A 27,375-nucleotide genomic window follows, 5' to 3' on the forward strand; every position below is an offset into this window, starting at 1 on the left:
GGTTTTGGATTAATGTTTCTATGATTTTGCAGATGTGATTGGAATTCTCACTGGTGCAAGTGCTGAAACTGAGTTTGAGAAAGATGGAACAAAGCAGAAAAGAATTACTGTTGAACTTGACCAAGATGGGTACACACAATGTTTAATGCTTATTCATATTTTTTCCATCTTTGATTATTATGAGTAAGGTTTTATAATTTCTCAATTTTCTTAATAGGGTTCGGGTTGAATGCGCCTTTTTTGGAAAGTATGTTGCTGAAGTCGTTGGTTATTCTCTTTATTGTTGACAGCATAAAAAAGATAACAAGCAGTTTATTGATCATCTAATTTGAAGGTGTATTGACGTTTCTATAAGGTTAGTTTAACACTTTTAAATTATACACAGTTTATATTTGTATTGGCACTGATAATTTTTTTTTCCTTTCTAGGTTCTATAACTCAAATATGCTTGATTGACAACAAGCTCGGGTTATGAAGTCTTTATCATTAATCATGAACTACAATTTCGAATAAGGGTTCATGTTGCTGTCATTGTTATGTTTATCTTATTTCAATTTTAATGTAATGCATTACTTAAAAACTTAGTTTTTATTACTATTCAAGTGTTGACACTGTGAGGTATCTACAACCTCATCAAATTAATATATTTACTGTGGTTCATTCATCTACATGTTTGTAATATATGTTCGGTTCCATATCTTTTATACTTACTGAAAAGAGTCTAAATTAAGTTAAAACACATTACTACTGATTCATCTTTACAATAAATTTAATCGCCGTGCAACGCACGGGTAAAGAACACTAGTATAATAATGCTTTTAAAAATATATCTATCTATCTCTAAAAAAAATCAATCTAAAAGAAAATTAATATTTGATTATATCACTGATTAATGTATCATGAACCGAATCAAGTACACTGACAATAATACTTTGACTGCTCCCTTCAACACACTCTCTCTCACTCTCACACATTCACCTTTCTTCTTCTTTCTCTCTCGTCGTACATAAATTCAGAAGCAGCACAACCAGAACATTATTCTCCTCACACACACACACAATTGGTGTGTGTTTGTTTCTCCAATATAGCAGAGCATCATATCATAACCAGAACAATCAAACCAATTGTTTTCTCTCGTCTCTGCATTCAATCGTTTCTCATCGCAATATGGATGATTCTTCACAACACACCAAGAATCCTCTCAAGCGAACCTTTGATCAATTATACACAAAGCCACAAGATGACGATTCTCCCACATTCATCAACATTGATCCCAGAAGGTTCTCCCCTTTTCTTCCCTGTTTTTGTTGTTAGTTTTGGTATTGAATTTTCTTTTTGTTTGATTTAATTCAGTTTTATCTGTATACCCCTTTTTGATTTTTGGTGTCTGATTTGGGTTATGTTGCAATGCATGTCTGCATTTGCGTTTTTCATGTTCTGGGTATGTGGGGTTTTGAGCTGAATGATCATAAAAATAACATTTTTCCTTGTTCTGGGTGTGTGGGGTTTTGACCAGAATGATCATAAAAATAGTGTTTTTCCTTGTTTTTCTTGAATTCTTGACCTTTTTTCTGAGTTTTGGTGTTTGGTGAGGGTAATGTTGCATGTTTGCACTCACGAGTTTGGGGTTTATTTTTTGGATAAAGGTATCAGAATGAGGTATTTCAAGTTGCAAGGAAGAGGAACACCATAGCAGTGTTGGATACAGGCACTGGGAAAACCTTGATAGCAATAATGCTTATAAAAGACATTGCTCAAGCTATCAAGTCTAGTGGCAAGAAGAAGTTGATTATAGTCTTGGCTCCAATCGTTCATCTTGTACATCAGGTTTTTTTTGCTTCATTTATTTTCACATGTGTGGTTGTTGAAATGCCATCCTCTTTTTGGATGATAATGTGTGTGGTTGATTCAGTCAGAGGTTAGATTTAACTGGTGTTTGTGTATACACTTTGCAGCTATACAATGATTTGAAGCATCATACCGGTTTTCAAGTTGAGGAGTACTATGGGAGAGGAGTTGATGAATGGAATTTAAAGACCTGGGAGAAGGAGGTTTCTGAAAATGATGTATGTTTCTTATTAACCTGCTACTTTGTTTGTCAGAAAGTTACTTTATGCTTCCTTCATTTGTGGTTAATTTTACTTTCATTGATATGTGAATTATTGGCTGGTTCTGGGCCTGATTGCTTGAAGTTAAGAGCTTAGATTTTAGAATGAATTTATTTCAACTTATATGTGTTTTATAAAACAAAAAAAGATTCACCTCTAGGATTTTAGCACTAAAAAGCTTTTATTATTCAGATTTTCAAGCTCGAAATATCTAGCATTTGCAGAGATTGTTAGTACTAAATTTATGTCTTCTAAAATGATCCTGACTTCTAGTCCTGGGGCGTATTAAATGATGCTCAATAGATTATGATTTATACAGGAAGTTATTGTTATTTAATAAATTAAATGTGATGTAAGGAAGGTAGAAAATTGAATGAGAAAAGCATTGAACCTCCTCCTCTGTGTTGAGTACTGCAGCTTTTCTATCTAGCAAGTGTAGAAAATGACTTTCCTTTTGAAGAGGATACTTTTGGCTTTAAAATGAGTTTTCAAAATGTCTTTGGTGTGAATCTCAAATCCAAACAATATATTTTTCTGACAATTGGTTCCTTAAGTTATACTGATAAGCTCATTGACATTCTTGACTTAGCTTTGCGGTTATTTTAACCAGAATAAAATCCTGCTGTCATATAGGTGCTGGTTATGACACCCCAGATTCTCTTGAATGCCTTAACTAAAGCATTTCTGAAAGTAGAAATGATAAGCTTGATGGTTATCGACGAATGTCATAATGCAACTGGCAACCATCCCTATGCAAGAATAATGAAGGTGAGGGCTATGACACATTTTTTCTGGTGTTTTCTGTGGTCATATTTGATATCTCATCTTTTTGTCCATTATCTTTTTTCCCCGGTGTTTGAGAATATATTTACAAATGACTATTGTCTCTTGCTGGTGAAGGAATTTTATCACCGAGCTAATGAGAAGCCAATGATTTTTGGGATGACAGCATCGCCAGTAGTTAAAAAAGGTAATGTTTTATGTGCTTCACAAACACCCATGGGTTGTAATTAGCTTTCGTTGTCCCTCACTGTCTAATTCTAATTTATCCTCCACATATGGTTCTTTTGTGGGTATTTAGATTTACTCCTTCATCATTTTTATTTAAAATAAATTTCTTGCTATTCATCAAAATGATGTCCTTTATAAATTTGAATCTTCCTTTTTTTCACTATAAAAAACACTGCCTTTTTTTTTGGACGAGGGAAGAAATGTAAATAAGATGTGTATATAGAATTCTGTGTATTGTTTGGTTAAAGAGAAAATGAAACAGAAAAAAGAAAAGTTAAAAGTTCTCTCCTTGTTTGGCTGAGTGGAAAAGTGAATTGAAAGAAAATGAGTGATTTATGTAAATAGTAAGACTATTATACTCTTACTATCAAAATCTTGTTATACAAATAATAATCATTGAATAATCACTCAATGTGAACTTCAACCAGTTCCGGGGAAATAATCAATTAAAAATGACTTACTGACTATTTTGGACCAAAGCCCACACACATTTCTGCATACATATGTAAGAATCAGTCACATCACATGTGAATAATCGATTAGTTGAAAACTAGCTGCACAAGGATGAGCATCAACTCTAATAGTCTGGTATCTATTTCCAGTAATTGATCACTTTAGATAATAATAGACCAATTGATTTGCATCTCTTTTACTATCTCCAAGACATTCAGTCATCGAGATTGATGGGTGGGGATAGAAATAGATAAGAGACAGTAGAAAACAGTTGAGTGGTGAGTGTTGAGGCGGGGTTGCCCAACAAAAGATGGGGCATAGAAATAGTAGCTGGATTGTTAGAGACCTTGGTAGGGGTTTTCAGTGTTCTGCAGCCAACACTATGGTCATGACTCTTCCGTTGTTCACAGCTGAAAATGGTGATCTGTGCATGCAGACAAGTTTAGGAAGAAGCTTGCAATGTAGAGAGAGATTGAGAAGGTGTGAAAAATGCTTCAAAGGAAACAGAGGGATAAGAGTGAGGCAACAAAAGAGAGAGGTAGAAGGGAAACAATGACCAGTAAAGGAAGAGAAGCTGTCTTTACAAGTTGTTGCCCTACTCATGCAATGGATTTTTTTGGATGGATCCCACACCCAAAATTTTCTTTCTTTGCTATTTCCCACCCTCATCTAGATGATGAAAATTTTCTCTGCTAGGATACAGTTCATGATCCATTAGATCTCTGACTTGCTAAGCTATGATTTTAATGCATATATTTGATATAAAAAATAACAAACTCAAGGGCGTGTTTGGAAAACCGTTCGGTTCAACGGAAAAGTGAGAAAAAGCAACATTCAACTTCATTCCATCAGATTGTTCTTTTAGCTTTTAACGCTTTGGAATTAGTGCAACAGATGAAAAAAACACTTTCAACTCCAATCCAAACATAGCCGTTGCTGCAGTTTCTATGAATTTATAAAATGTGGATATGTGAATTGTTTATGCTTTACTATATCCTCCAAGTCAAGTTTCTTTTACATTGAATCTTCCCGTCAAGTGTACTCGTGAAGTAATTCTAAACCACAATTTAATATATTCATCCCTTGATTTGATGTGCCCTGCCTTCTGATGAAGGCTAGCTCTTCTCTATAAAGAATTTGTTAGGATCCAATTGCAAGGTACAGGATCTGAGTCTCACATTGGAACTATGAGATTCTAGTGTGGGATGTATAAAGCCTTGGCCTCTCCAACTGACTAGCTTTGTGGTGTGGTTCTCCCATAGGTTCTTAACAATTGTGATTAGAGCCTTGTGTCTTCTCTCTCAACCACAGCAAATTTGTTAGGATCCAATTGCAAGGTATAGGACTTGAGTCTCACATGAAAGTATGAGATTCTAGTGAGGTATAGCCTTGGGCTCTCCGACTACCACAACTAGCTTTGTGGTGTGGTTCTCCCATGGGTTCTAATCAATTGGTATTAGAGCCTTGTATGATGTCGGTCAACCGCAAACAGGCGGCGTAGGTGGTGGTGTTGGCATTGCATTGTTCACCCAGACTATTAAGAGGGATAAAGCACAGTCAGCTTGTGCTTGTGTGAGCGCACCGTCCACGTGGATGTTAGAATCCAATTGCAAGGTATGAAATTTGAGTCTCACATTGGATGTATGAGATTCTGGTTGGGGTTTCTAAGTCATGGGTTTCTCCAACTATAAAAGCTAGCTTTTGTGGTGTGGTTCTCCCGAAGGTTTCGATCTGAATTTAACATTTTTTTTAATGATTGCTTCCTCTCTTACTGGAAGATTAGATATTCTGTATTGTTCAAATTTCCAGTGTCACTCATGTCCTGTTTGTGAATATACAAATTTACTAATTTTTTTTTGTCTTATTTCATGAATTAGGTAATTCCTCTACTTTGGATTGTGAGGGTCAGATATCAGAACTTGAAAGCATCTTGGATTCTCAGGTAATGTTGACATTTCTACGTGGAATCAAATTAATTTTTCCATGAGTGCACATTGAAATTATGTTTATGCTAAAAGATGGTAAATTTTTGTTTCTGTAGAGATATACTGTTGAAGATCGGACAGAGATGGATGTATGTAACCCTTCTGCAAAAGAGAGTTGTAGATTTTACGACCAAGCACGATTTCCTGCTTTAAGTTTGAAGCCAAAAATTGAAGCCTTGTGGTTGAAGGTATTTTTGTGGGTCACATGTATATGGCTATGTGCAGAATTCCCTGCTCTTTTTCAACCCTTTTGTACTCATTATCTTCTTGCGTTAAAGGATACTGACCAAAGTTAATCTGTTTGGGCAGTCTGATGCACTATTGTCAGAATTTCAAAGTAACTATAAGGATGTGGACAGCAAATTTAAGACACTGCATCAGCGGATGTCAAATGACCTTGCAAAAGTTTTATATTGCCTCGAAGATCTTGGACTCTTGTGTGCTTATGAGGTATTCATCAAACTCCAAGACATTATGGAAAAATATTGTGCCATAAAGAAGAAGAAATTGGAAATTATTTGCAAGAACCATGAAAGTCCTTATTAGAAATTAGGAGGCCTATACTCAACCACAAAAGCTAGCTCAAGAGTTGAGGTTTGCACTACCCTTATAAAGGCTATCTATGCTCTATCTCTAGCCAATGTGAGACTTCTAACACACCGCCTCACGTTCAGGACTGAACAACCTGGAACGTGGGATCAACAACAACGGGTGCCCCGAATATGGGAAGTCTCCACAACAAACAACAAATGGATCTAGGATAGGCTCTGATACCATATTAAACAACCACTTATCCCAAAGGCTGTTCTATTTTATTCCTCAGCCAAAGGCCTCTATTTATAGAGAGGATACAATTATTACTCCTTGAATTAAGGAGAGAATTACTACTCCTTGAATTAAGGAGAAAAATTATTACATATAAAAAAGTCAATAATAGAATCTCTAGAATTGACTGGAAAACAATAAATACTGATATATTTTCCAACACCCCCCTCAAGTTGGTGCATAGATATCTATCATGCCCAACTTGCCTATCAAATGCTCAAAGGTAGGTCTTGCCAAGCTCTTGGTCAGGATATCCGCAGTTTGCTGACTCGAAGTCCCAAAAGGTAGACATATGATTCCAGCATCTAACTTCTCCTTTATGAAATGTCGATCAATCTCAATATGCTTGGTTCTGTCATGTTGAACTGGGTTATGAGCTATGCTAATAGCAGCTTTACTGTCGGAGTATAATTTCAATGGAAGCTCAATTTTCATCTTAAGTTCTTCTAGGACTCTATGAATCCATAATCCTTCACAAATACCTTGAGCCATAGCTCTAAACTCAGCTTCTGCACTACTTCTTGCCACAACTCCTTGTTTCTTGCTCCTCCATGTCACAAGATTACCCCAAACATAGGTACAATATCCAGAGGTTGATCTTCTATCTGTGACTGAGCCTGCCCAATCAGCATCGGTGAAGATAGACACATTTCTTTCTGTCAACAGACTGTGAAATAGAGCATTTAATGCTCTTAATTAGCAGTTATATTTTTGTTTGTATATAATTATGTTGTTTCCTGTTTGTACTTAGTTTATTTTAGGTAGTTTCTTATTTTCATTCATTCTCCCTAATTCTCTCTTTAGTCAAGGATTTCCTTCTTTGACTTTGATCAATCACATTATGTAATTCCCTCTATAAGAAGAGGAATCCCTGTACAGTTTTTCATATCAATAATATTACCAAATATTTCAACTCTTTCACTAGTCTTCTTAAAAAATAAGCCTTTTCCGGGATTTCCCTTCAAATATCTCAGTATCCTATAGACTGCCTCAAGATGTTCCTCAAAAGGAGAATGCATGAACTGACTCACTACACTAACTGAGAAAGCAATATCAGGTCGAGTGTGTGACAAATAAATCAGTTTCCCAACCAATCTTTGGTATCTTCCAGTATCAACGGGAACACTACCTTCTTCCCAAAGTTTAGCATTAGGATCCATAGGGGTATCTGCTGGACGACATCCACTCATTCCTGTTTCTTTCAATAAGTCTAGAATGTATTTCTGCTGTGAAACCACAATACCATTCTTTGATCGAGCAACCTCCATTCCAAGAAAATATCTCATGGGTCCTAAGTCCTTGATTTCAAAGTCTACTGCTAATTTCTCTTTTACTCTTGCCATTTCAACTGTATCATCTCCAGTAAGGACAATATCATCAACATAAACAATCAGGGCAGCAACTTTCCCATCGTGGGAGAATTTTGTGAATAAGGTGTGGTCAGCCTGTCCTTGAGTGTACCCTTGTTTCTTCATGGACTGAGTGAATTTTTCAAACCAAGCTCTAGGGGACTGCTTTAATCCATACAAAGACCTATTTAGTTTGCATACATTTGGTCCAAATTTGCTTTCAAAGCCAGGAGGAATCTCCATATATACTTCTTCTTCTAGATCACCATTAAGAAACGCATTCTTAACATCCAATTGATGTAGGGGCCAATCCAGGTTGGCAGCAAGAGATAAGAGAATTCGGACAGTGTTCAATTTTGCAACAGGAGCAAATGTCTCTGAGTAGTCTATACCATAGGTCTGAGTAAAGCCCTTCGCCACCAAGCGAGCCTTGTACCTTTCAATTGACCCATCTGAATTATACTTCACAGTAAACACCCATTTGCATCCAACTGTCTTCTTGCCATCTGGTAGTGTCATAACACTCCAAGTTTTGTTCTTTTCAAGAGCTGTCATCTCCTCAAGTACAGCTTCCCTCCACTTTGGAATTTCTAGAGCAACCTGGACATTTTTTGGAATTTCTACACTAGACAGTTTTGAGATGAAGGCAGACAGAGATGAAGACAAATTTGAATATGATATAAAATTGGAAATAGGGTGTTTAGTGCAAGATCTAACAGGTTTTCTAATGGCAACAGGATCATCTATATCAGGATACAAAATACGACTCTCAGAAACAGAGATAGACTTACCTTTCATTTTCTTAGGAGGTTGATCATTCCCCGGTTCAGATTCCTGACAGTGTTGAGATGTGGACTCATTCCTTTCTTTGTGGTGCTTTTTCACATAAACCTTCCCTTTCCAAGTCCTGTTTCCTACTTCAAATCTGTTCTCTTTAAGTGACTCATTATTTTGTGGCATTTTAATTAGATCATCATCATCCCTATTGTCAAGATTCTCATTGGTTTCTTCATGAGAAAATGTAGGCTCTGATTCCCCAAGTTCCTTACTCATAACAGGAGTAGGATCAGATAGAGTATCTTGGCCATTTTCTGTTGGTGCAGAACTATAAGTCTTAGAGCTTTGTGGTACAGGCAAAGATAATTTATTTAAAAAACTCATGTCCTCAATTTGAAACGAGTCTTCCTTTATATCCCCCCCTTGAAGATGAGTGTCATTGAAAAAAGGTTTATTTTCAAAAAATGTAACGTCCATAGTGACAAACATTTTCTTGTTTTTTGGATCAAAACATTTATACCCCTTTTGGGTTGGGGAGTATCCAACAAAAACACATTTTATAGCACGTGGTTCAAGTTTTCCAACATTTTTATGTTCATGAACAAAGGCTATGCAACCAAAGATTTTTAATGTCAAATCAGTTGAAACACGAGTACTAGGAAAACATTCTTTGAAAGTATTAATTGGAGTTTGGAAATTGAGAACTTTGGAGGGCATTCTATTAATTAAATATGCCGCTGTTAAAACAGCTTCGCCCCACAAATAGTTTGGTACTTTACTTGAGAAAAGTAATGCTCTAGCAACCTCCAATAAATGTCTATTTTTTCTTTCAGCAACTCCATTTTGTTGAGGAGTATTAGGACATGAACTTTGATGTACAATTCCATTTTTTAGGAAAAAATCATCCAAAATAGTGTTAAAATATTCTTTGCCATTATCACTTCTAAAGACTTGAATATTTGTTTGATATTGGTTATGCACCATTGTACAAAAATCCTTTACAGCCTGACAAACATCTGATTTTCCCTTTAACAAGTACACCCAACATACTCTTGAATGGTCATCTATAAATGTCATGAACCATTTTTTAAGAGAAAGTGTACTTGTACGGTTAGGGCCCCAAACATCACTGTGAACAATAGAAAAAGGTTTTGATGGTTTATATGGCTGTATTGGAAATTGGGAACGATGATGCTTTGCAAACTCACATGCTTCACATTTAAGCAAAGAAAGGTTCTTATTATAAAATAACTTAGGAAACAAGTGTTTTAAGTAATGAAAACTAGGATGACCTAATCGTAAATGCCATAACATAACGTTGTCATCATTATTATTCAAAACAAAAAAAGATTCAAAGCAGGAACTTATTGTTTTTGGAGGTAGTTGTGATGCAGATCCAATGTCAAGGTAGTAGAGTCCTCCACTCTCCTTAGCACTGCCAATCATCTTCCCCGAGTTCAAATCCTGAAAGACACAGTGAGAACGGAAAAAATTGGTTTGACAATTTATATCTCGGGTTAATTTACTAACAGACATTAAATTACAGGATAAGTTTGGAACATGAAGGACATCGTTAAGAGTTAACACTGGAGACAACACAACTGACCCTTTACCTGCAATGGCTGAAAAAGAGCCATCTGCAATTTTTATTTTTTTATTACCTGCACATGGACTATATGAAGAAAACAAGGTGGATTCACATGTCATGTGATCCGAGGCACCTGAATCTAATATCCAAGTATGACTGGGACTGACACTAAGACATGCAGAATTACCTTTTGTTGCTATAGAGCAAGAAGGGGTTGAAGACTCGAGGAGTTTGAGCAGTTTGTCTAGTTGTTCCGTAGTGAGCGGAAGCTGAGTCGAAGAGGATTGCTGCCCTTGATCAGAATTACTTGCTTGAAATGCAAGACCACCTTTCTTCTTCCAGTTAGGAGGTTTTCCTATGAGCTTCCAACAATTTTCACGCGTGTGCCATTCGCGCTTGCAGTGATCGCACCAAGGAACTTTGTCTGACCTTTTTCCCTCGCCGAGGTTTCTAGTAGCCAGAGCAGAGCCTTCAGATTCAGAACTTCGTGGTGTCTTGCCCATCATAATTCCTTGTCGTGCCTCCTCCCTTCTGATTTCTGCAAAAGTTTCACGAAGAGTTGGCAATGGTATTTTTCCTAAAACTCGACCCCTTACCTCATCAAGGTCTGTATTTAGCCCAGCAAGAAACATGAAGACACGATCATTTTCTTGCCTCTTGAGAAACAGAACACTATCTTCTGTACACCTCCAATTGTCATCATAACAGAGATCTAATTCTTGCCACAGGGTCAACAGCTCATTGTAATAAGCAGTTACACTCCTGTCACCTTGTTTAGCCTGCCATAACTTTGATTTTAAACCAAAAATTTGGGAGGAGTTTTGAATATCAGAGTATGTTTCCTTAACAGCTTCCCACACATCCTTTGCAGAAGGCAAAAACATGTAAGGCTTACCTATTCCAGTTTCCATAGAGCTTACCAACCAAGCAATAATCAAGGAGTTTTCAGATTTCCATTGTTTGTAACGAGGGTCTCCGCTTGTTGGTTCAGCTACTGCTCCTGTTAAAAAACCAAGCTTCCCTTTGCTATCCAATACCAAGCGAACGGTTTGGGCCCATTCATTATAGTTCTTCCCATTCATCTTAGGAATATTGACCTTGAGGGAGTATGAGGAACCCTCTTGGTCATTGCAACCTATATTGACATTACTGTCACCATAAACATTGTTGTTCCTGTTTTCATTGTTGCCGCCATTACCGCCACTGTTTGCGACGAACTTTGGTGTGCCATCTCCACGACCACCACCATTACCGCGGCCACCGCCGTCTCCTTTGCCACCGCCATCACCGCTGTTGACGCCCGAGTCAAGTGATTGTTCGTCGTGGTTGGCTGTGGATCCGGTGTAGGCCTCTGCTATGGAGGGCCACCTATTGCGACCTGCCATAGGAGGCTAAATGGGTATGTGAAACGGGTCGGGGAAGGAAATAGGTTGATCAGACTAGCTGTGGAAAGCTCTACAATAGAAGTCCCAACCTAGGGCTCTTGATACCATATTAGAAATTAGGAGGCCTATACTCAACCACAAAAGCTAGCTCAAGAGTTGAGGTTTGCACTACCCTTATAAAGGCTATCTATGCTCTATCTCTAGCCAATGTGGGACTTCTAACAGTCCTCCTGTTTATAAATTGGGGTTATATTTTGTTAACTTCTACATAACATCTAATTAATCATATGAAATATCAAATTTCACCTGCGTAGAAGTTTTGGTTCTTAAGGATTCTTTCTCTTAGTTTTATCACTGGTTCTCTTTAGCCAGTCTTCCTGATAACAAGCCCCTTTGGATATGGGCCTATTGGAGCTTATCTACTAGAAAATGACTTAATAAGCTCTAATAAGTGCTCTTTGGTTTACATCCAAACGTGTAGAACATGTAATAAAAATAAATGTACATATTTCCGTATATATATATTTTGAGAAGTTGAGCTAGCTTTTGGGTTGAGTACGTCTCCCAAATTCTAATATGGTATTAGGGCCGACCTCCCGTATATGGGCCACCCGCAGATGTTTATTCCTGCATATTCCACGCTACAGAAGTCCAGTCCTGGGCATGAGGGGGTGTGTTGAGAAGTCCCACATTGACTAGATATATGACCAAGATAACCCTTATATATGAGAAGACAATCCTCAACTCTTGAACTAGCTTTTGGGTTAAGTGGAGACCGCCCGTATATGGGCTACCCGCAGATGTTCATTCCTGCATATTCCACTCTCCAGATGTTCAGCCATTGCCGTGAGGGGGTGTGTTGAGAAGTTGAACTAGCTTTTGGGTTGAGTTAGGCCTCCCAAATTCTAATATGGTAGGAGTCTATCCTAAATCCATTAAGTGAAGACCACCCGTAGATGTTCATTCCTTCATATTCCACGCTCCAGATGTCCAGTCCTAGGTGTGAGGGTGTGTGTTGAGAAGTCCCACATTGACTAGATATATGGCCAAGATAGACCTTATATATGAGAAGGCAATCCTCAATTCTTCAGCTAGCTTTTGGGTTGAGTTAGGCCTTCCAAATTCTAATAATATATATCAAGATGTACATGTGAAAGTTGATAGGCCTCCAAGTCTTTGTACAATTTTATTGTATTCTTGTATCTTATATTCTATTAGAAACCCTAATAGGGTGAAAAGAAAAGGAACGGAATTATTTTCTATTAATTTAACGTGTCAAATACAGCTGAGAGGTTCTCTTTATATAGAGACCTTGGAGGCTGGAAGGCTTGCACAGCAAGCTTATCTTAACTAACCCTAGCCGTCACAGAGGCTACAAATAACCTAGCTGCCACATAGGCTACAGATATTTATTTTAATATAAAATAACAGTTATACTAATTATCTCTAATATATTCAATCACTTATAATTTGTCTTTGTTTATGTAGGCTGTTAAAATCTGTCATGCGAAGTTCTCCAAAATTGAAGGAGAGTGTGAAGTTTACCGAAAAGGTTATCGTCAGTGTATAACTATCTTAGAAGACGTAATCCAAATAATTGAAGAATCCCTCAATCTTGGTAAGATTTTTGGCAGAATCTTCTTTTGCCCCCCTTTTCCTTATTCAGGCTTTTGGTCTTTCTGAATCTTTTTGCTAATTTGAGATTGCAAGTATCTATATCCAATAAAAGCAACCTATTGTCATTTTATTATTCTTTTTTTTCGGCTGCTAGCGTGTTTTAAGAAATTCATACTAACTCTGTTCGTCATATGATATGGCAATAATTTATGTTGATTTTTTAGTGCAACAATAACAACCAAAACCTTTTCCACTAGATGAGGTTGACTACATAGATCAAATAATGCTCACACCATAATGTCCTAATCATAAGCCAGGCCATTAAAATCCAAAGCTCACCTAATAGTTGGATTTTCATTGATCTTTTTCTATCTTTAACTATTGTACTATTCTCCATTTGGTCTGCTCTTCTACCAGTGTTTCTATGAGTCTTTTTCACACATACACAAACCATTTAAGACTAGATTCTTCCATCTTTAATACAATGGGTTCCATCATGATTTTCTATCTAATTTTTAAATTCCCAATCCAATCTTGTCTTACCTGTGTAATCATCCATCTTAATATTCTCATCTCTAAAACATCTAGTTTATTTTCTTGTTGGCTCTTTACAATATTTAATATTGTACAACATTGTCGGTCTTATAGATGTGTGGTAATTTTTTCTTTAAAACATGAGTAGTAATTTTCAATCACAAACAGTTGTTACTTGTTAATACTGTCCTATAGTGCCACTATTGCAGCGGAGCATCATTTTTTCTGAAACACGTAGTTTTTTAGTGTCGCTGTTTAGTGGCTGCTTTAGCACCGGAAATAGCAGCGGTTCTCGGAAGTTTCCGCTGCAACTTTAAATCCTTGGCATAAACCTATTTCGCATTTAATCTGAATGTTACCAGTGCCATTTTTCTGGGGATAAAAAAGGAATTTGGTCATTCTTGATATGGAGATAAGGATTTGATACCCCCTTCTCACTGGTGTCATTCCAGCCAAGCAATGGTGTTTTCCGCATGTCCTGCATTTTCTGGCTAAGCCCTGCTACCCTTGCACCTTTCTCCTCTGTTCTTTTTCATGTCCTTTGTTTTGCTCTCATCTACTACTTTCTTCTTCAGATTGCATTCTACTGTCTATTATATAACTTCTATTTTGTTGCCCACTTAATTTTGATCTACCTGATTATGTTGACCTCTCGGTCTTTTTTAGTGTTTTGACACCTTATTCTCAAACATGTATTTTTTCAGCTTAAAACCCATGACATAGATTTATCTTTACTTTTGAGTTTTTTTTTTCATTTCAAAATTTATGTGTAATATACAATATTTAACATATATTTAGTAGGCTAGTAGCCATCCCCCTGTCCACTATCCCGCTATAACAGTTTTGTGGCTGGCTGCTATGTTGCTATCTGGATTGATAACTGTCACAAACTACACTAGAAGCATTTCTCCATTCCATCCACTCTCTATCATCCCAAATGCTTGAGTCCTATGATGAATTGATAATAAACCCAATATTGTTAAATTATGGGACTTGTGGCAGCATGGCATTTTCTCCATTTACACCCTTGAATTAGAATTTCTGTGATTCATGCTAAACTTTCATTCCATGTATTGATGCGTTAATGTTTAGTGTAAAAATCTCACATTTACTAGAGATATGGTCAAAATAATTCTTATAAAGGGTAGAGCAACTCTCACCCCTAAGATAGCTTTTGGGGTAGGGTTAGGCATAACCCAAATTCTGATATGGTATCAGAGCCAATCCTAAATCCATTAATTGGAGACTATCCATATATGGGCCACTCGCAGATGAACATTCAAGAAAAATCCAAGATCTAGATGTCCAGCCCTGGGCGTGAGGGGTGTGTTGAGAAACCCCACATTTACTAGAGATATGGCCAAATAAGTCTTTATAAAGGGTGGAACAATCCTCACCTCTAAGCTAGCTTTTCGGGTGGAGTTAGACCTAACTCAAATTCTAATATTTAGCATACCAAAAATGAGTTTAAATCACATTCTCTGTTTTAAGACTGCTTGTTTAAGCTTAGAGAAAGTCATTTTATGCATTTTTTCTTTAAAGAAAGTACAAAATAATGGAACCCGTAGAATGGCTGGTTTTCTCTTTTAAGGTTCATATACTCATTTTTATTTCATAATCAGTCAAAAATTACAGTACCATGTTTATTTAGGCAACTTATACCATGGTAAATGTCTATGATGGAATTGTTTGTCTATTTCACTCTGCCATAATTATTGTAGCTAACTTCTAACTATTACTTCCGCAGCCGATAAAATGATTTTGGATGTCGAATCTGATTACTCAAATGCAGTAGACAAGGGATACATCTCACCAAAATTACATGAACTTATTAAAATCTTCCACACGTTTGGGTATGGAACTAAGAATTCACTGTACTGGTCTTGTAAACAGTTATCTTTTGAATAAAACTATCATTCTCTGTGTTGCAGAGAATCCAATGAGGTGTTGTGCCTCATTTTTGTCGAAAGAATCATTGCAGCAAAGGTGATTCAAAGATTTGTGAAGAATGTTCCCCAAATATCTCATTTAACAGTTTCCTATTTGACTGGAAACCATACATCTGTTGACGCACTGGCTCCTACGAGGCAGAAGGAGATATTGGATTCTTTCCGATCTGGAAAGGTATTTAGTTACTTACAGTCATGTACAATGAATTTTTTTTAATGTTGGCAATGAAAATCTTATTATGGATTATTAATGCATTTTTTATTTAGGTCAATCTTCTATTTACTACTGATGTACTTGAGGAAGGAATTAATGTGCCAAACTGCTCATGTGTGATACGTTTTGACCTCCCCAAGACAGTCCGCAGTTATGTCCAATCTCGAGGAAGATCTAGGCAGGCTAACTCCCAATTTATTTTGATGTTGGAGAGGTGAATATTTTTTTATTGTCAGGGTTTCATCACTGCCTGAAACTGATTTAGAACCTGTTAGAGTAGGAGATTTGTTTCCTCCCTTGAACACTCTCATTGTGCATACTCTTGAGCTTATTAACAATTGTGTCTACAGGGGAAACTTGAAGCAAAGAAATCAACACTTTGAGATAATCAGGACTGAGCGCTTCATGACTGATGCAGCTATTAACAAAGTCCACGAGTCTAATTTAAGGGCGTTTACAGTAGGGAACACAAATGCATATGTCGTGGATTCCACTGGAGCATCAGTCAGTCTACATTCTAGTTTAAGTCTTATTAATCAATATTGCGAAAAGCTCCCACGAGATAAGTATGAATATATCTTATTATACTCATCTGCTTTTTATCTTCATGAAGCATAAAGTTTACAAACTGCTTCTTCATGCAATTTGAGTTGTATTCTATTACTTAGGTACTCTTGTGTGAAGCCGACTTTTGAGTCTCTGCCTATGGAGGGGTGTTACAAGTGTAAATTAATATTGCCACCTAATGCAGCTTTCCAAACAATAGTTGGTCCTTCAGGAAAAACTGCTCGTTTGGCAAAGAATCTTGTATGTTTAGAAGCTTGTAAGAAGCTGCATCAAATGGGGGCCTTAAATGATCATCTTGTCCCCTTCACTGAAGAACCTTCAGAGGCACACCATATTGTGAAAAACAAAGAATCTAGTTCAGGTGCAGGTGCAGGTATAAATGTTTTGCTGGTTAATTTGTTGACTTCGGTTATAAGTTGTGATGAAATATTTCTTTCCATTAGAAATTTGCAATTATATCTAGCATAAATTTTTTTAATTATTATTTATTATACTGCTTACACTGCTCAGGCCTTGTAGTTCCGAAATGATGGTTGTGCGTATTCCAACATCCTTTTCAATTTCTATTAAGATAACTATTTATAACTTTTGTTGCTTTTTGCACAACTGTACTATATTTAACGATTTTGTGAAACCAAGTATTGTTTGTGGTATCTCAACCATTGTTTGGAGGTGTTGTTTATTGGAGGATAAAAATTTATTATTGGTAACCATTGGTTGAGAGATAGACAAAAAAAAGTTATCTCAACAAATTTTCCTCATTTTCCAGGTTCCACTATTGATTGCACTGGTTACGCCTGTATTTTATCAATATCTCAGCAGTTGGTTTTCTGATCGAAAGATGTAACTGTGCACTTTCCTTTTTATAGTGTTGAGGGGCCGAATTCCTGACAGACTTTTCTCTCAACTGAATTATTGGAGGGTAAAAATTGTGTCAAAATTTTGAAATAATAGAGAAACAAGAATAAGAAGAAAAATGCTAGAAATTATACATATTTGAGAAATATGTTTTTACTTTTTATCCTAAAAAACAATGAACAACTTTTTGTCTAGATCCAGGTATTTTGGCATGCAGTGAAAACTGACAGTTTTTAGGATGAAAAAGGTTATTATTATGGTCACATGTCAGTATTTCTTTTTTGAAAAAAAAATCTCTTTTCAAGAATCTTTTTTATTACTTAATCTTTTTCAGTAGTGAAAAAAATAAATTATAATGAAAACTTATTTAAGTGTTTTTAAAAACTAACTTGGTCTCATGAGCCTATTGAACACATGCAAGTTAGGTGATGAATTACTTCTGTTTATGTGGTGGACTTTCTTTGAAGGGTATATTGTATATTTGCAGGTTTGAAAACCTTAACGACCTTTTACCAGGACCTAAAGGTTCACGGTGCCTTACATTAAATGTGTTGGTTGTTGCATATATTCCTCCTGTTTACTGTATTTTTATATAGGGACATGCAATTGCTTGTTTATGTCATCCAAAGTGTTCTGTTCCTTGTGCTGATACAGTTTGATTGTGCTTTGCTTTTTGGCATTTGAAGGAACCACAAAAAGAAAGGAGTTACATGGCACAGCCAGCATTCGTGCATTATGTGGTGCATGGGGAAACAAACCTGAAGGAGCCAACTTTAATGCATATAAATTTGAGTTCACTTGTAATATTGTTAGTGAAATTTATTCTGGATTTGTTCTTCTGATCGAGTCAAAGCTTGATGATGACGTTGGGAATATGGAATTGGATCTTTACTTAGTGTCGAAGATTGTGAAGGCTTCTGTCTCTTCATGTGGTAAAGTTGATTTGGATGCTGAACAGGTACAAATTAAGTAACTTAAGGTTTGATCTGAGGCAATATAGAGATTAAGCTGATTTTGTTCTGAAAGTTAACTTGATCCCTTATTTTTTGTTCTCTACTAGATGATGAAAGCAAAATGCTTCCATGAGTTTTTCTTCAATGGTTTGTTCGGGAGATTGGTTTCTAGGTCCACGTCAACCCCAGGGGAAAGGGTGTTTTTACTTCAGGAAGACACACGGTCATTGTGGAGCCCAACAAACTTGTATTTTCTTCTACCACTTGAGAAATTGAGTGATGTATGTAAGGGATCTTTGAAAATACATTGGTCTGGAATTAGTTCATGTGTTTCTGCTGTTGAATTCTTAAGGCAGAAATTTTCGTCGGTTGCCGGAGATTGTGATAATGGCAGCAAAGTCTCATCACCTTGTGATACAAATTCATCAAATGCAGAAAGCACAAACAAGATTCACTTTGCTAATTGTGTGCTTGATCTTAATGATCTGAGAGAAATTGTAGTTTTGGCCATTCACACTGGGAAAGTATATTGCATCATTGAAGCAGTTATGGACTTATCTGCTGAAAGTCCTTTTGATGGAAACAATGATAAGTCTGCGGAACCCATAACTTTCTCGAATTATTTCCTCAAAAGGTGCATAATTTGCTTTAGCCTGCCTCTCATTGGTATTTTTTTTCACTTGTACAGTTCTACTGCCTTGCCATTTGTGGATTATTTATGTAGTTGACTAAACAACTTGAACTTGATCAGGTATGGGATTACACTGAGACATCCAGGACAACCTTTGCTACGGTTGAAGCAAAGTCATAACTCTCACAATCTTCTTTTTAACTTCCATGAGAAAGGTTAGTTGTTCCTAACTGTTTTCATCTTTATGGAACTTAATGCTGTTTTAAATTTTTGTATCATGATTTGATTGAAATTTCATTTATACGTATTTCCCCTCCCTTAAAGTTGTCATGGAATTACATTTTACCTCGTGCTAATGATTCAAAAAGACTGACAGACTGTCATTAGTAACCCACCTAAAACTGACAGTGGTGGGACTATATATCACACACAGGCCCTTTTATTGAAGTCAACATATTAATAAATATAATTTTTTGTTGCTCTGTTTTCTTCAGTTTACCCATTGAACACATAGCCTTTGTCTTTGGTCTTTTTTTTCCCTCTCTTCATAGTTAAAGTTGTCAATCATAGCAGCTGATGGGACTTTGAGTCCTGGGGACCAGTTGATAGGCCAGAGAAATAGGCCCAAATTTTGGAGGGTATATTCGAGAAAGAATAAAAGTAAAGGGGAAGAATGTAATTCTCTGCATGAGTTAGTTAGATGTGGGGGGGAAAGACTATGAGAGGGAGAGGGAGGATAGTGGGAGAATCAGTCTTTTAGTTTTTGGTTGATTTTGTATAGCAGAATTCCTTTGCTTGGAATCACTGCAGGAGCCATATGCTTTGGTCTATCGTATTGGCTGTTCCTTAGTGAAAAGTCGGTAGATTGAGTTGTTTTTCTAACTGGTTTCCATCACCTGCTGACTCCAAAAAAGTTTGCGGGATGCACGAAAGTCAAAGAAGAAACTGAATCTGCAATCATATTTAGGTTTAACTTATTAGCAATTTTAAAACCTCAATTTATTTTTCCTTTTGTGTTTGTTTAAGAAGCTTTTGCTAGTATCCCATCAGCTGGTTTCTAACGCTGAGCCAAGTTGGGTCTCTTCCACATCTAATTTGAATTTAACATTGCTTTTCTTGTATTTTCTTTCGTTACACACTTCTCTAACTGATGGTAGTGGCTTTGTTCCAAGAATCTGTATGTTAAATCCAACACTTATACATGAAGATAATCAAATAATACTCTCTTGAGTATTTGGTTATGCAATAGACTATATTCAGCAAATTTCCACTTTATCGTATAAAACCAATCCAATTATTGCCATAATTCAACCAACCATTGAAATATTTGGTTACTGACCTAGATCCTTTGAGCCTGTTCCCAAGAGTCGAGGGATTACTAAATTATTGTGATGAATATTGGAGACCAGAGTGCATCTCTTGCACTGTAGTTTATATTTCACAGACTGTATAATGGAACAGGTATTTTCGGCTCCAAGGGATGGACCAAAACACTATCACAGTTGAACTTTCAGCCTGCCATGTTTTGTAGCTTGGATATGTCATGGAAGGTGCAGCAAGGCTACCATTGAGATAGCCTATCTTTCCTTTCCCTTTAATCACAAGGACGAAAGAAGTTGAATATCTGTTCAAATTGTGCTTGGTAACGTATAGGGTTTTGTGAAGGTCTTGTTTGGGTTGGTCAGCATCACTCAGTTTGGACTGAGGACTGTATCAGCCATGAAAGCTATTTTGGTTTTCACGTGAGTTTACTGAAGAAAGAAAGAGCTACTAGGATAACATGAATTCAGAGGCCCTTTGGGATAATTCCTTTTAGTTATGTTATAGATAACTTATTCAAGGACTGCAAGATACAGTATAAGTTGCCTAAGAGCCCAAAAGGAAGGCTAGTTTTTAGGAACCAAGTTAAGAGGAGGGAAGCTTTAGCCTCAGCTACAGTTTACAAATCAGGAAATAGCTGAACCAAAGTAGGTTAGAAAACTGACTAACCAAACAACCCATAAGTTTGAGATTTATTAAGGCCCTCAATTGTCGGGATTTGTTCAGTCTTCCAACAGGTAGGAGAAAATGGGGGCAAACTCAAGCTTTTGCATCTGCATCTAGTTGTGGCTGCAATTCCAGGCTGCGACAACCCCACCAGTAAAAACATATGATGTGAACTGCTCAACATTCCAGGGAGTTGGGGTATGCACCATAGCAGCGCTATAGCGGAGTAAGATGTTGCAGTTTATTAGAGTAACAAGTGTGACTAAAAGAAGTCTGACATTGTGTAGATAAGCAAGTGTACAATAGTATAAATTAGAACTTGGGATGCCTAACTCAACCCTAAGTCTAGCTCAAGAGCTGAGGGTGGTTGCTCTACCCTTTATAAAGGCTATCTATGCAATACCTCTAGCCAATGTGGAACTTCTAACACACCCTCTCACGCCCAGGGCTGGACATCTGGAGCATGGAATTTGTAGGACTGGACATCTGCGGGGTGACCCAAATATAGGAGGTCTCCACCAACGGATCTAGGATAGGCTTTGATGCCATATTAGAATTTGGGAGGCCTAACTCAACCCAAAGGCTAGCTTAAGAGTTAAGGGTTGCTCTACCCTTTATAAAGGTTATCTATGTCTTATCTCTAGCCAATGTGGGACTTCTAACCGTATATAAGTTAAATGACTCACACACCCATTGCCTTAAGTGGCTTAATGTTTTGCGGTGATGTGGATGTAACTTAAATTCGGGGATAACCAGAAAAGGGCAATTCAACTTCCATTCCAAAAATTGTTAAAAAGCAAAAGTTCTTTAACAGTTGACAACTGTAGCTGTAACTGGTTTCTCTATTTCTCTTTCAATCTAGAAGACAATCTGCTCAATTTTTGCTTTTTGGTTAGATTCATGTTCTTCAGGCCAAAAAGGGTGAGCAACAGTTTTTAGAATATTTCAGGAGGTGAAGTGTGCATTCACTAGAACTCAGGGGGAAGTGTAGGGTTTTAAACTTGATGCATTGATTTTGAATTTTAGAGCGTCGGTGATGTAAATTATAATTTGTACAAATAAGCTGATGGTGACAGTGTTAGTGATTAGTGTGTTGTTTAAGTTTAGTACATACACTATCCCAGCCCTTGTCAAAGTAATCTTCATGTATTTGTTATGTTAGCGCAAATTGAAAGTGAGTTGGCTAGGTATATTAAAAAAAATTATTAATGATATTGAGTAATGCAGATGTTGGGGGCAAGTCATCACAAACTGGTCCGGGAGCCTCAAAAGTGCCTGTGCATGTTCACGTGCCACCTGAGCTTCTGTACATTATTGATGTTAAAAGAGATGTCTTGAAGTCAATGTACTTGCTACCATCTTTGATGCACCGTATTGAAACTTTATTGTTATCCAGTCAGCTCAGGGAAGAGATAAATGATCAAGCTAGTAATTTGAACATATCTAGCTCTTTGGTATGTCCTAAATAGTCTGATTCTGTTGATAAGGTGCATGTTGATTTCTGTTTTCATTATGATAATCTTATGTGTCTCTTTCTTTTGTCTATGTTAGATTCTACAAGCACTCACAACTTCAAGATGTTGTGAAAATTTTTCAATGGAACGGCTTGAATTGCTAGGAGATTCTGTTTTGAAATATGTGGTGAGCTGCCACCTCTTTCTAAAGTATCCTGAGAATCATGAAGGAAAATTAACTGCCAGACGACAACAGGTTATTTGTAATGCAACCTTACATAAACTGGGAACAAATCGCAAATTACAGGTAACCTTTAGTTTTTCTAACGGTCTTTTAAAGTTGTAAAATGGGTGGAAAAAGTGAGGAACGAGTCTGAAACTGTTTTGAGTGTTTATTTATTCATTCTGAACTCTGAAGAGTACACTGAGTATCATCTATTTATAGCATGCATGAATCTGTGGTCAGCTTCTACCAGAAGCTATCTGCATAATAACTAACCTTAACAGACTGAAAATAGAATTACAGCTACTGAAAGTAGAAAGCTAACTGAGCTATAACAAATCACATGTAAACAGTTCATAGTGCTAGAATTATAAGTTACATCCACACACCAAAAAACCTTAAGCCACTTAAGGCAATGGGTGTGTGTGCCCCTTTAACTTATATACTTCTTTTAGTCACACTTGGTATTCTCTAATACATAGCAGAAAAGGTAGAGGCACAAATCTCTAACACTGTCAAGGTACTTAATGTTAAAAGCCAATGAATGGTTTTTTTATCTCCATTGCATTTGATTATGAGAAAGCCAGAAAGGACTTGAAACAGTGGGCAAAGCACAGAATCACTACTATCAAATGGCAGTAATCAATTAATACTTTTTAGCTTGAAGGACCTCGTGCTGTGACCAAAAAAAGAAAATTCTGAATTGGGAGTCAATCAAGTTCTTGAGCAAGTATATAATTTTGATACCTTTGGGATACAATTAAGCACTGGAATGGATTTTGTTTCATACAAATATGATCCTACTTGATGCATTTATTTGGGTCATCAGTGCTATCTATCTTTTATTCTGGATGCATCAGTCATCAGTGTCAATATTGGCAAGCATGTTAAATTCGTAACTTGGGGGAGTGATTATTTTTATTATTTCAATCAGATTCAGATCAAAGTTTGTAAAGAAAGAAGTCTTAATTCGAGAAAGTTTCAAATTATGTGGACCATCATCCCCTTTGTGGTTCCTGCCTTTGTGATTATTCATTATTTTCATTGCATTGAGTTCATTCCTTTATCATTTTGTCTGACAGGGATATATCTTGGACTCTGCATTTGAACCTCGCCGGTGGGTTGCTCCTGGGCAGCACTCTATATATCCTGTTCCTTGTGATTGTGGGTTGGAAACCCTAGAAGTGCCTATAGATGCAAAATTCCGTTCAGAAGATCCAAAAGTTGTGGTTGGTAAGTCCTGTGATAGGGGTCACCGCTGGATGTGCTCGAAGACTATTGCGGACTGTGTTGAATCTTTGATAGGAGCATACTTCGCAGGTGGTGGACTGATTGCTTCCCTTCATTTCATGAAATGGCTTGGGATTGATGCAGAACTTGAACCATCCTTGGTTGAGAAAGCCATCACGGTTGCATCACTGCATACATATGTGCCAAAATCAAATGAGATAACGAGCCTTGAAAACAAACTTGGATATGAATTTTCTACCAAGGGAGTCCTACTGGAGGCAATTACACATTTGTCTGAGGCAGAACTTGGGAATGGCTGCTGTTATGAGGTAACTGTGAAGTTTCGTATGCTCATAATTAATTTTTTAAATATTTAACTTGTGAAAGTTTCTTAGTATTTACATCTTAACCATATTGAATTTCTGGCAGAGGCTTGAATTTCTGGGTGACTCAGTATTGGATGTGCTTATCACATGGCATCTTTATCAGAGTCACACAGATATTCGTGAAGGAGAATTGACTGAATTGCGCTCTGCTTCTGTCAATAATGAAAATTTTGCTCAAGTTGCTGTTAGAAAAAACCTTCACATGCACCTTTTGCATAGCTCAGGATTATTACTAAACCAGATATCTGAATATGCGAAGGTCGTGTCTGAATCAGAGAACAACACCTTATTACTTCTTGGCATTAAAGCTCCCAAGGTTAGTTATGGTGATTATTATGGTTAATTCTTTTATAATATAGAGTTACTTGTATCCTTGTTGTTAGAATTTCTCCTACATTATGTTTGGTATTGATTTGATTTGAAAACCAATTCATGTTTAAAACTCGTTTTATTTCATGTTACAAGAATTGATTTTCCAGTCAAATTTCGTGTTTGGTACACCAAAGAAATATGGAACTCGTTTTATATTGATGATTTTACTTCGTTACCCTTACACGGGAAAAAGGTAAACTATTAAAAACAAAATTGTTAATCAAATAATTAACACTACAATTACATCTAATTTACACAAATGTAATAATTTTAAGTGGGTTTCTACATGCACACAAAAGTCTACGAATAATAAAATCAAATCAATTCCTATTTCAGAACTTTCCAGTGAAAGAAACTCATTTAAAAGTAAAATCAATCCCAAAATATATACTGACCCTTCTTTTTCTTATAAATGACCCAGGCACTTGGAGATCTGGTGGAAAGTATTGCTGGGGCTATACTAATTGATACCAAGCTCAGTCTCGACGAAGTGTGGAAATTTTTCAATCCTCTCTTATCTCCAATAGTTACTCCTGATAACCTTGAACTGATTCCATCACGTAAACTAAGTCGATTATGTGACTCTCTTGGATACTTTATGAAAATAAAAGAAAAATATGATAATAAGGAATCCACGGAACATGTTGAGCTCAGTGTCCAGCTTCCAAATGCCCTTTTAGTTCAAAAGGGAAAAGGACCAAATAAAAGAATAGCAAAAGAACAAGCTGCTTTTCATTTGCTGAATGATCTTGAGGTTGGTTGTTCTCTTATCTTCTGGAATTTTCTTATCTCTCTTCTCTAGCTCTAAGCTCTTCTAAAATCTGAGTATCTTTATTCTTTGTTTTATTTATACAATACAGATTGTCTTAATCAGGGATTAGGAACCTTTTATTTAGAGATAATGTTCTTGTCATCTCATACCTAGTTTTAGTCTTGAAACTGTTCTAGATTCAGTTTTTGAGAATTTACTGAGCCATCTTTCTTTTTGATGAATAAGAAACTAATATGTGCTTGTAAGTTGTAAGGAACTTGGTAAAGTGTGCCTCTAGTAATTCAGAAAGGCAAGTAGTAGTGTCTACTCTTGCACTAAATACAGAAATGAACCATCACAAAATTATTGTCACACCAGTTTGATGTCCACCTTTCCTACATAGCATCTACAGAATGAAAAAAATTACCTTATAAAGGCTTTAAATTTTTTATGTGGAACCGGATTCATATAGATTTGTTAATTTTTTTAGTTCTGTATGCACTATTCTTTTTCGTATCCATTTTTCATTGAACACCTGTCTTATATTTGTGATGCTACAGAAGTGGGGACTTTCATATTACAGTGGCATGTCCAAGGGAAAAATGGATAATCATATCCATATCCATGATTCATCTTACGTCAAAAATGATTTTAGTATTTCTGACGAACACTCCTTAAAGCCAGCACATAAAAGAATCAAATTGGATGAAACTAACTTAACTGCAATTCCATCTACTGGTTGTTTGCCTGTCAATGGCTCTTCCAGTGAAGCCTCTGATGTTATTGCTTCGACTCCAGGTTTGCGCCATTAATTTTGTTCTAAGTTTCGCTCTAGCGTCCAATTTTCCTTGAGTGTTTCTTTTTTGTGGCATGTTTTAATGCTTTGATCTTCTCTCCTTCAACTGATGCACTCATAGTCTTTTATGTGTTCATAGTTGTTTAAGAAACTGAGATGTGGAAATTAGAGCAAATAAAAGAAGTTCTGCTTTTTTTATTCCATCCACTTGCATACAATTTTCTTATTACCCATTTTACCAGTGCATTTATACTTTTGGGTTAGTCCTAAAGAATGGAAAAATATCAGTTATTAGACATGTGAATGATTGATCAATGATTAAACTCCTGATGTAGCATACTAACATTTATAAAATCAAATCATAAATACTGCTATGAATGTTAGAATCTAAACAGCTCTGCACTTGTAACCCCCTAACTATGAAAAAAACTGAATAACAAAACCAATGTGATGAGTTCTAAATTAAATTGTTACCTACTTAACTTACTGCAAAGAAATATCTGCTTGATTTCTCTTTCTTTCTTTATCTTTCCATATTAAGCTTAGAAGTAGTTGTTTCCTTGCCATTTTGCATTCCAGGGGCAAGAAGTTAGTTAATAACTGCCAATAGATTGACATTTTTTGTGGATTCTTTTGTACAGTTATTTCATTAACTAGTATGAAGAAGGGAGAACCCCGGAGCAAACTCAATGAACTGTGCAAGAAAATGCAGTGGCCATTGCCTTCTTTTGATCCAACAGAGTATAAAGATAGGTAAATATATCCACCAACTAATTTTTACTTTCCATTACTCATTTGTCATTACTTATTATTAAAATATTACATGTCATGATGGTGCTGATAAGAATGTTACACAACCTTTCAACCTGACAAGTATTATTTGTAACAGAAGCCAATTTGGATCCTGTGAAGCGCTTGAAGGAAGTAAAGGACAAAACTGTTTTGTGTCGACAATCACCATGATCATGCCTAATGAGGGTACAATAGAATGCAGAGGAGAAGCTAGGAGTGATAAAAAGAGCTCATATGACTCTGCTGCAGTTAAAATGCTTCATGAGCTACAACGACTGGGAAAACTTGAGATTGATAATAATCCCCAACAATCTTGTCCTGTATAATGCTAATCACTTTAATAAAATGAAAGCATTGACTTTTAATTTGTTAAACTAAATATTTTTGTTTATATAAGTTATTTTGAAATACAATATAAAGCATATCACCAAGGAAATAAATATATAATCATGGTTTGGCATTAAAGAAACAGCCAACTAATTTCCAGAATAGATCAAATTTGTTTCGGGGTAGTAGTTTCCGGAACTGTCTTACATTAGGTTCTGAAAACTAGATTCCGGTACTATAACTTCATACCGAAA

The 27,375-nt window shown here is 36.4% G+C and overlaps 1 protein-coding gene across 2 annotated transcripts; it reads left to right on the forward strand.

Moving 5' to 3' along the window:
- The first annotated feature begins 933 nt into the window (after window positions 1-933).
- On the forward strand, window positions 934-27,173 carry LOC130725423 (endoribonuclease Dicer homolog 3a). 2 transcript variants are annotated; one of them, XM_057576655.1, is made up of 25 exons: window positions 934-1,280; window positions 1,647-1,827; window positions 1,956-2,066; window positions 2,742-2,876; window positions 3,009-3,078; window positions 5,450-5,514; window positions 5,614-5,745; window positions 5,867-6,007; window positions 12,970-13,099; window positions 15,380-15,485; window positions 15,564-15,756; window positions 15,849-16,009; window positions 16,146-16,361; window positions 16,464-16,735; window positions 17,907-18,178; window positions 18,281-18,807; window positions 18,925-19,019; window positions 22,018-22,244; window positions 22,342-22,551; window positions 23,550-24,026; window positions 24,127-24,399; window positions 24,877-25,209; window positions 25,767-26,004; window positions 26,644-26,755; window positions 26,892-27,173. In XM_057576655.1, exons 1-25 carry the CDS (start codon window positions 1,168-1,170, stop codon window positions 27,118-27,120), a joined length of 5,019 nt encoding a protein of 1,672 aa, XP_057432638.1. In that variant the 5' UTR covers window positions 934-1,167; the 3' UTR covers window positions 27,121-27,173. The 2 variants fall into 2 exon arrangements, with proteins under 2 accessions (XP_057432638.1, XP_057432641.1); XM_057576658.1 differs by lacking the exons at window positions 934-1,280; window positions 1,647-1,827 and having other exon boundaries at window positions 2,719-2,876.
- Window positions 27,174-27,375: the final 202 nt, after the last annotated feature.

Source organism: Lotus japonicus, chromosome 1 (genome assembly GCF_012489685.1).
Source record: "Lotus japonicus ecotype B-129 chromosome 1, LjGifu_v1.2".
Lineage (NCBI taxonomy): Eukaryota > Viridiplantae > Streptophyta > Magnoliopsida > Fabales > Fabaceae > Lotus > Lotus japonicus.

Bases quoted from the DNA above. Each gene is read 5' to 3' on its own strand.
- LOC130725423 (XM_057576655.1), top strand. From the start codon at position 1,168: ATGGATGATTCTTCACAACACACCAAGAATCCTCTCAAGCGAACCTTT. The intron at 1,828-1,955 runs GTTTTTTTTGCT...TACACTTTGCAG, and splicing joins TCGTTCATCTTGTACATCAG to CTATACAATGATTTGAAGCA. The intron at 16,362-16,463 runs GTATGAATATAT...TCTATTACTTAG, and splicing joins GAAAAGCTCCCACGAGATAA to GTACTCTTGTGTGAAGCCGA.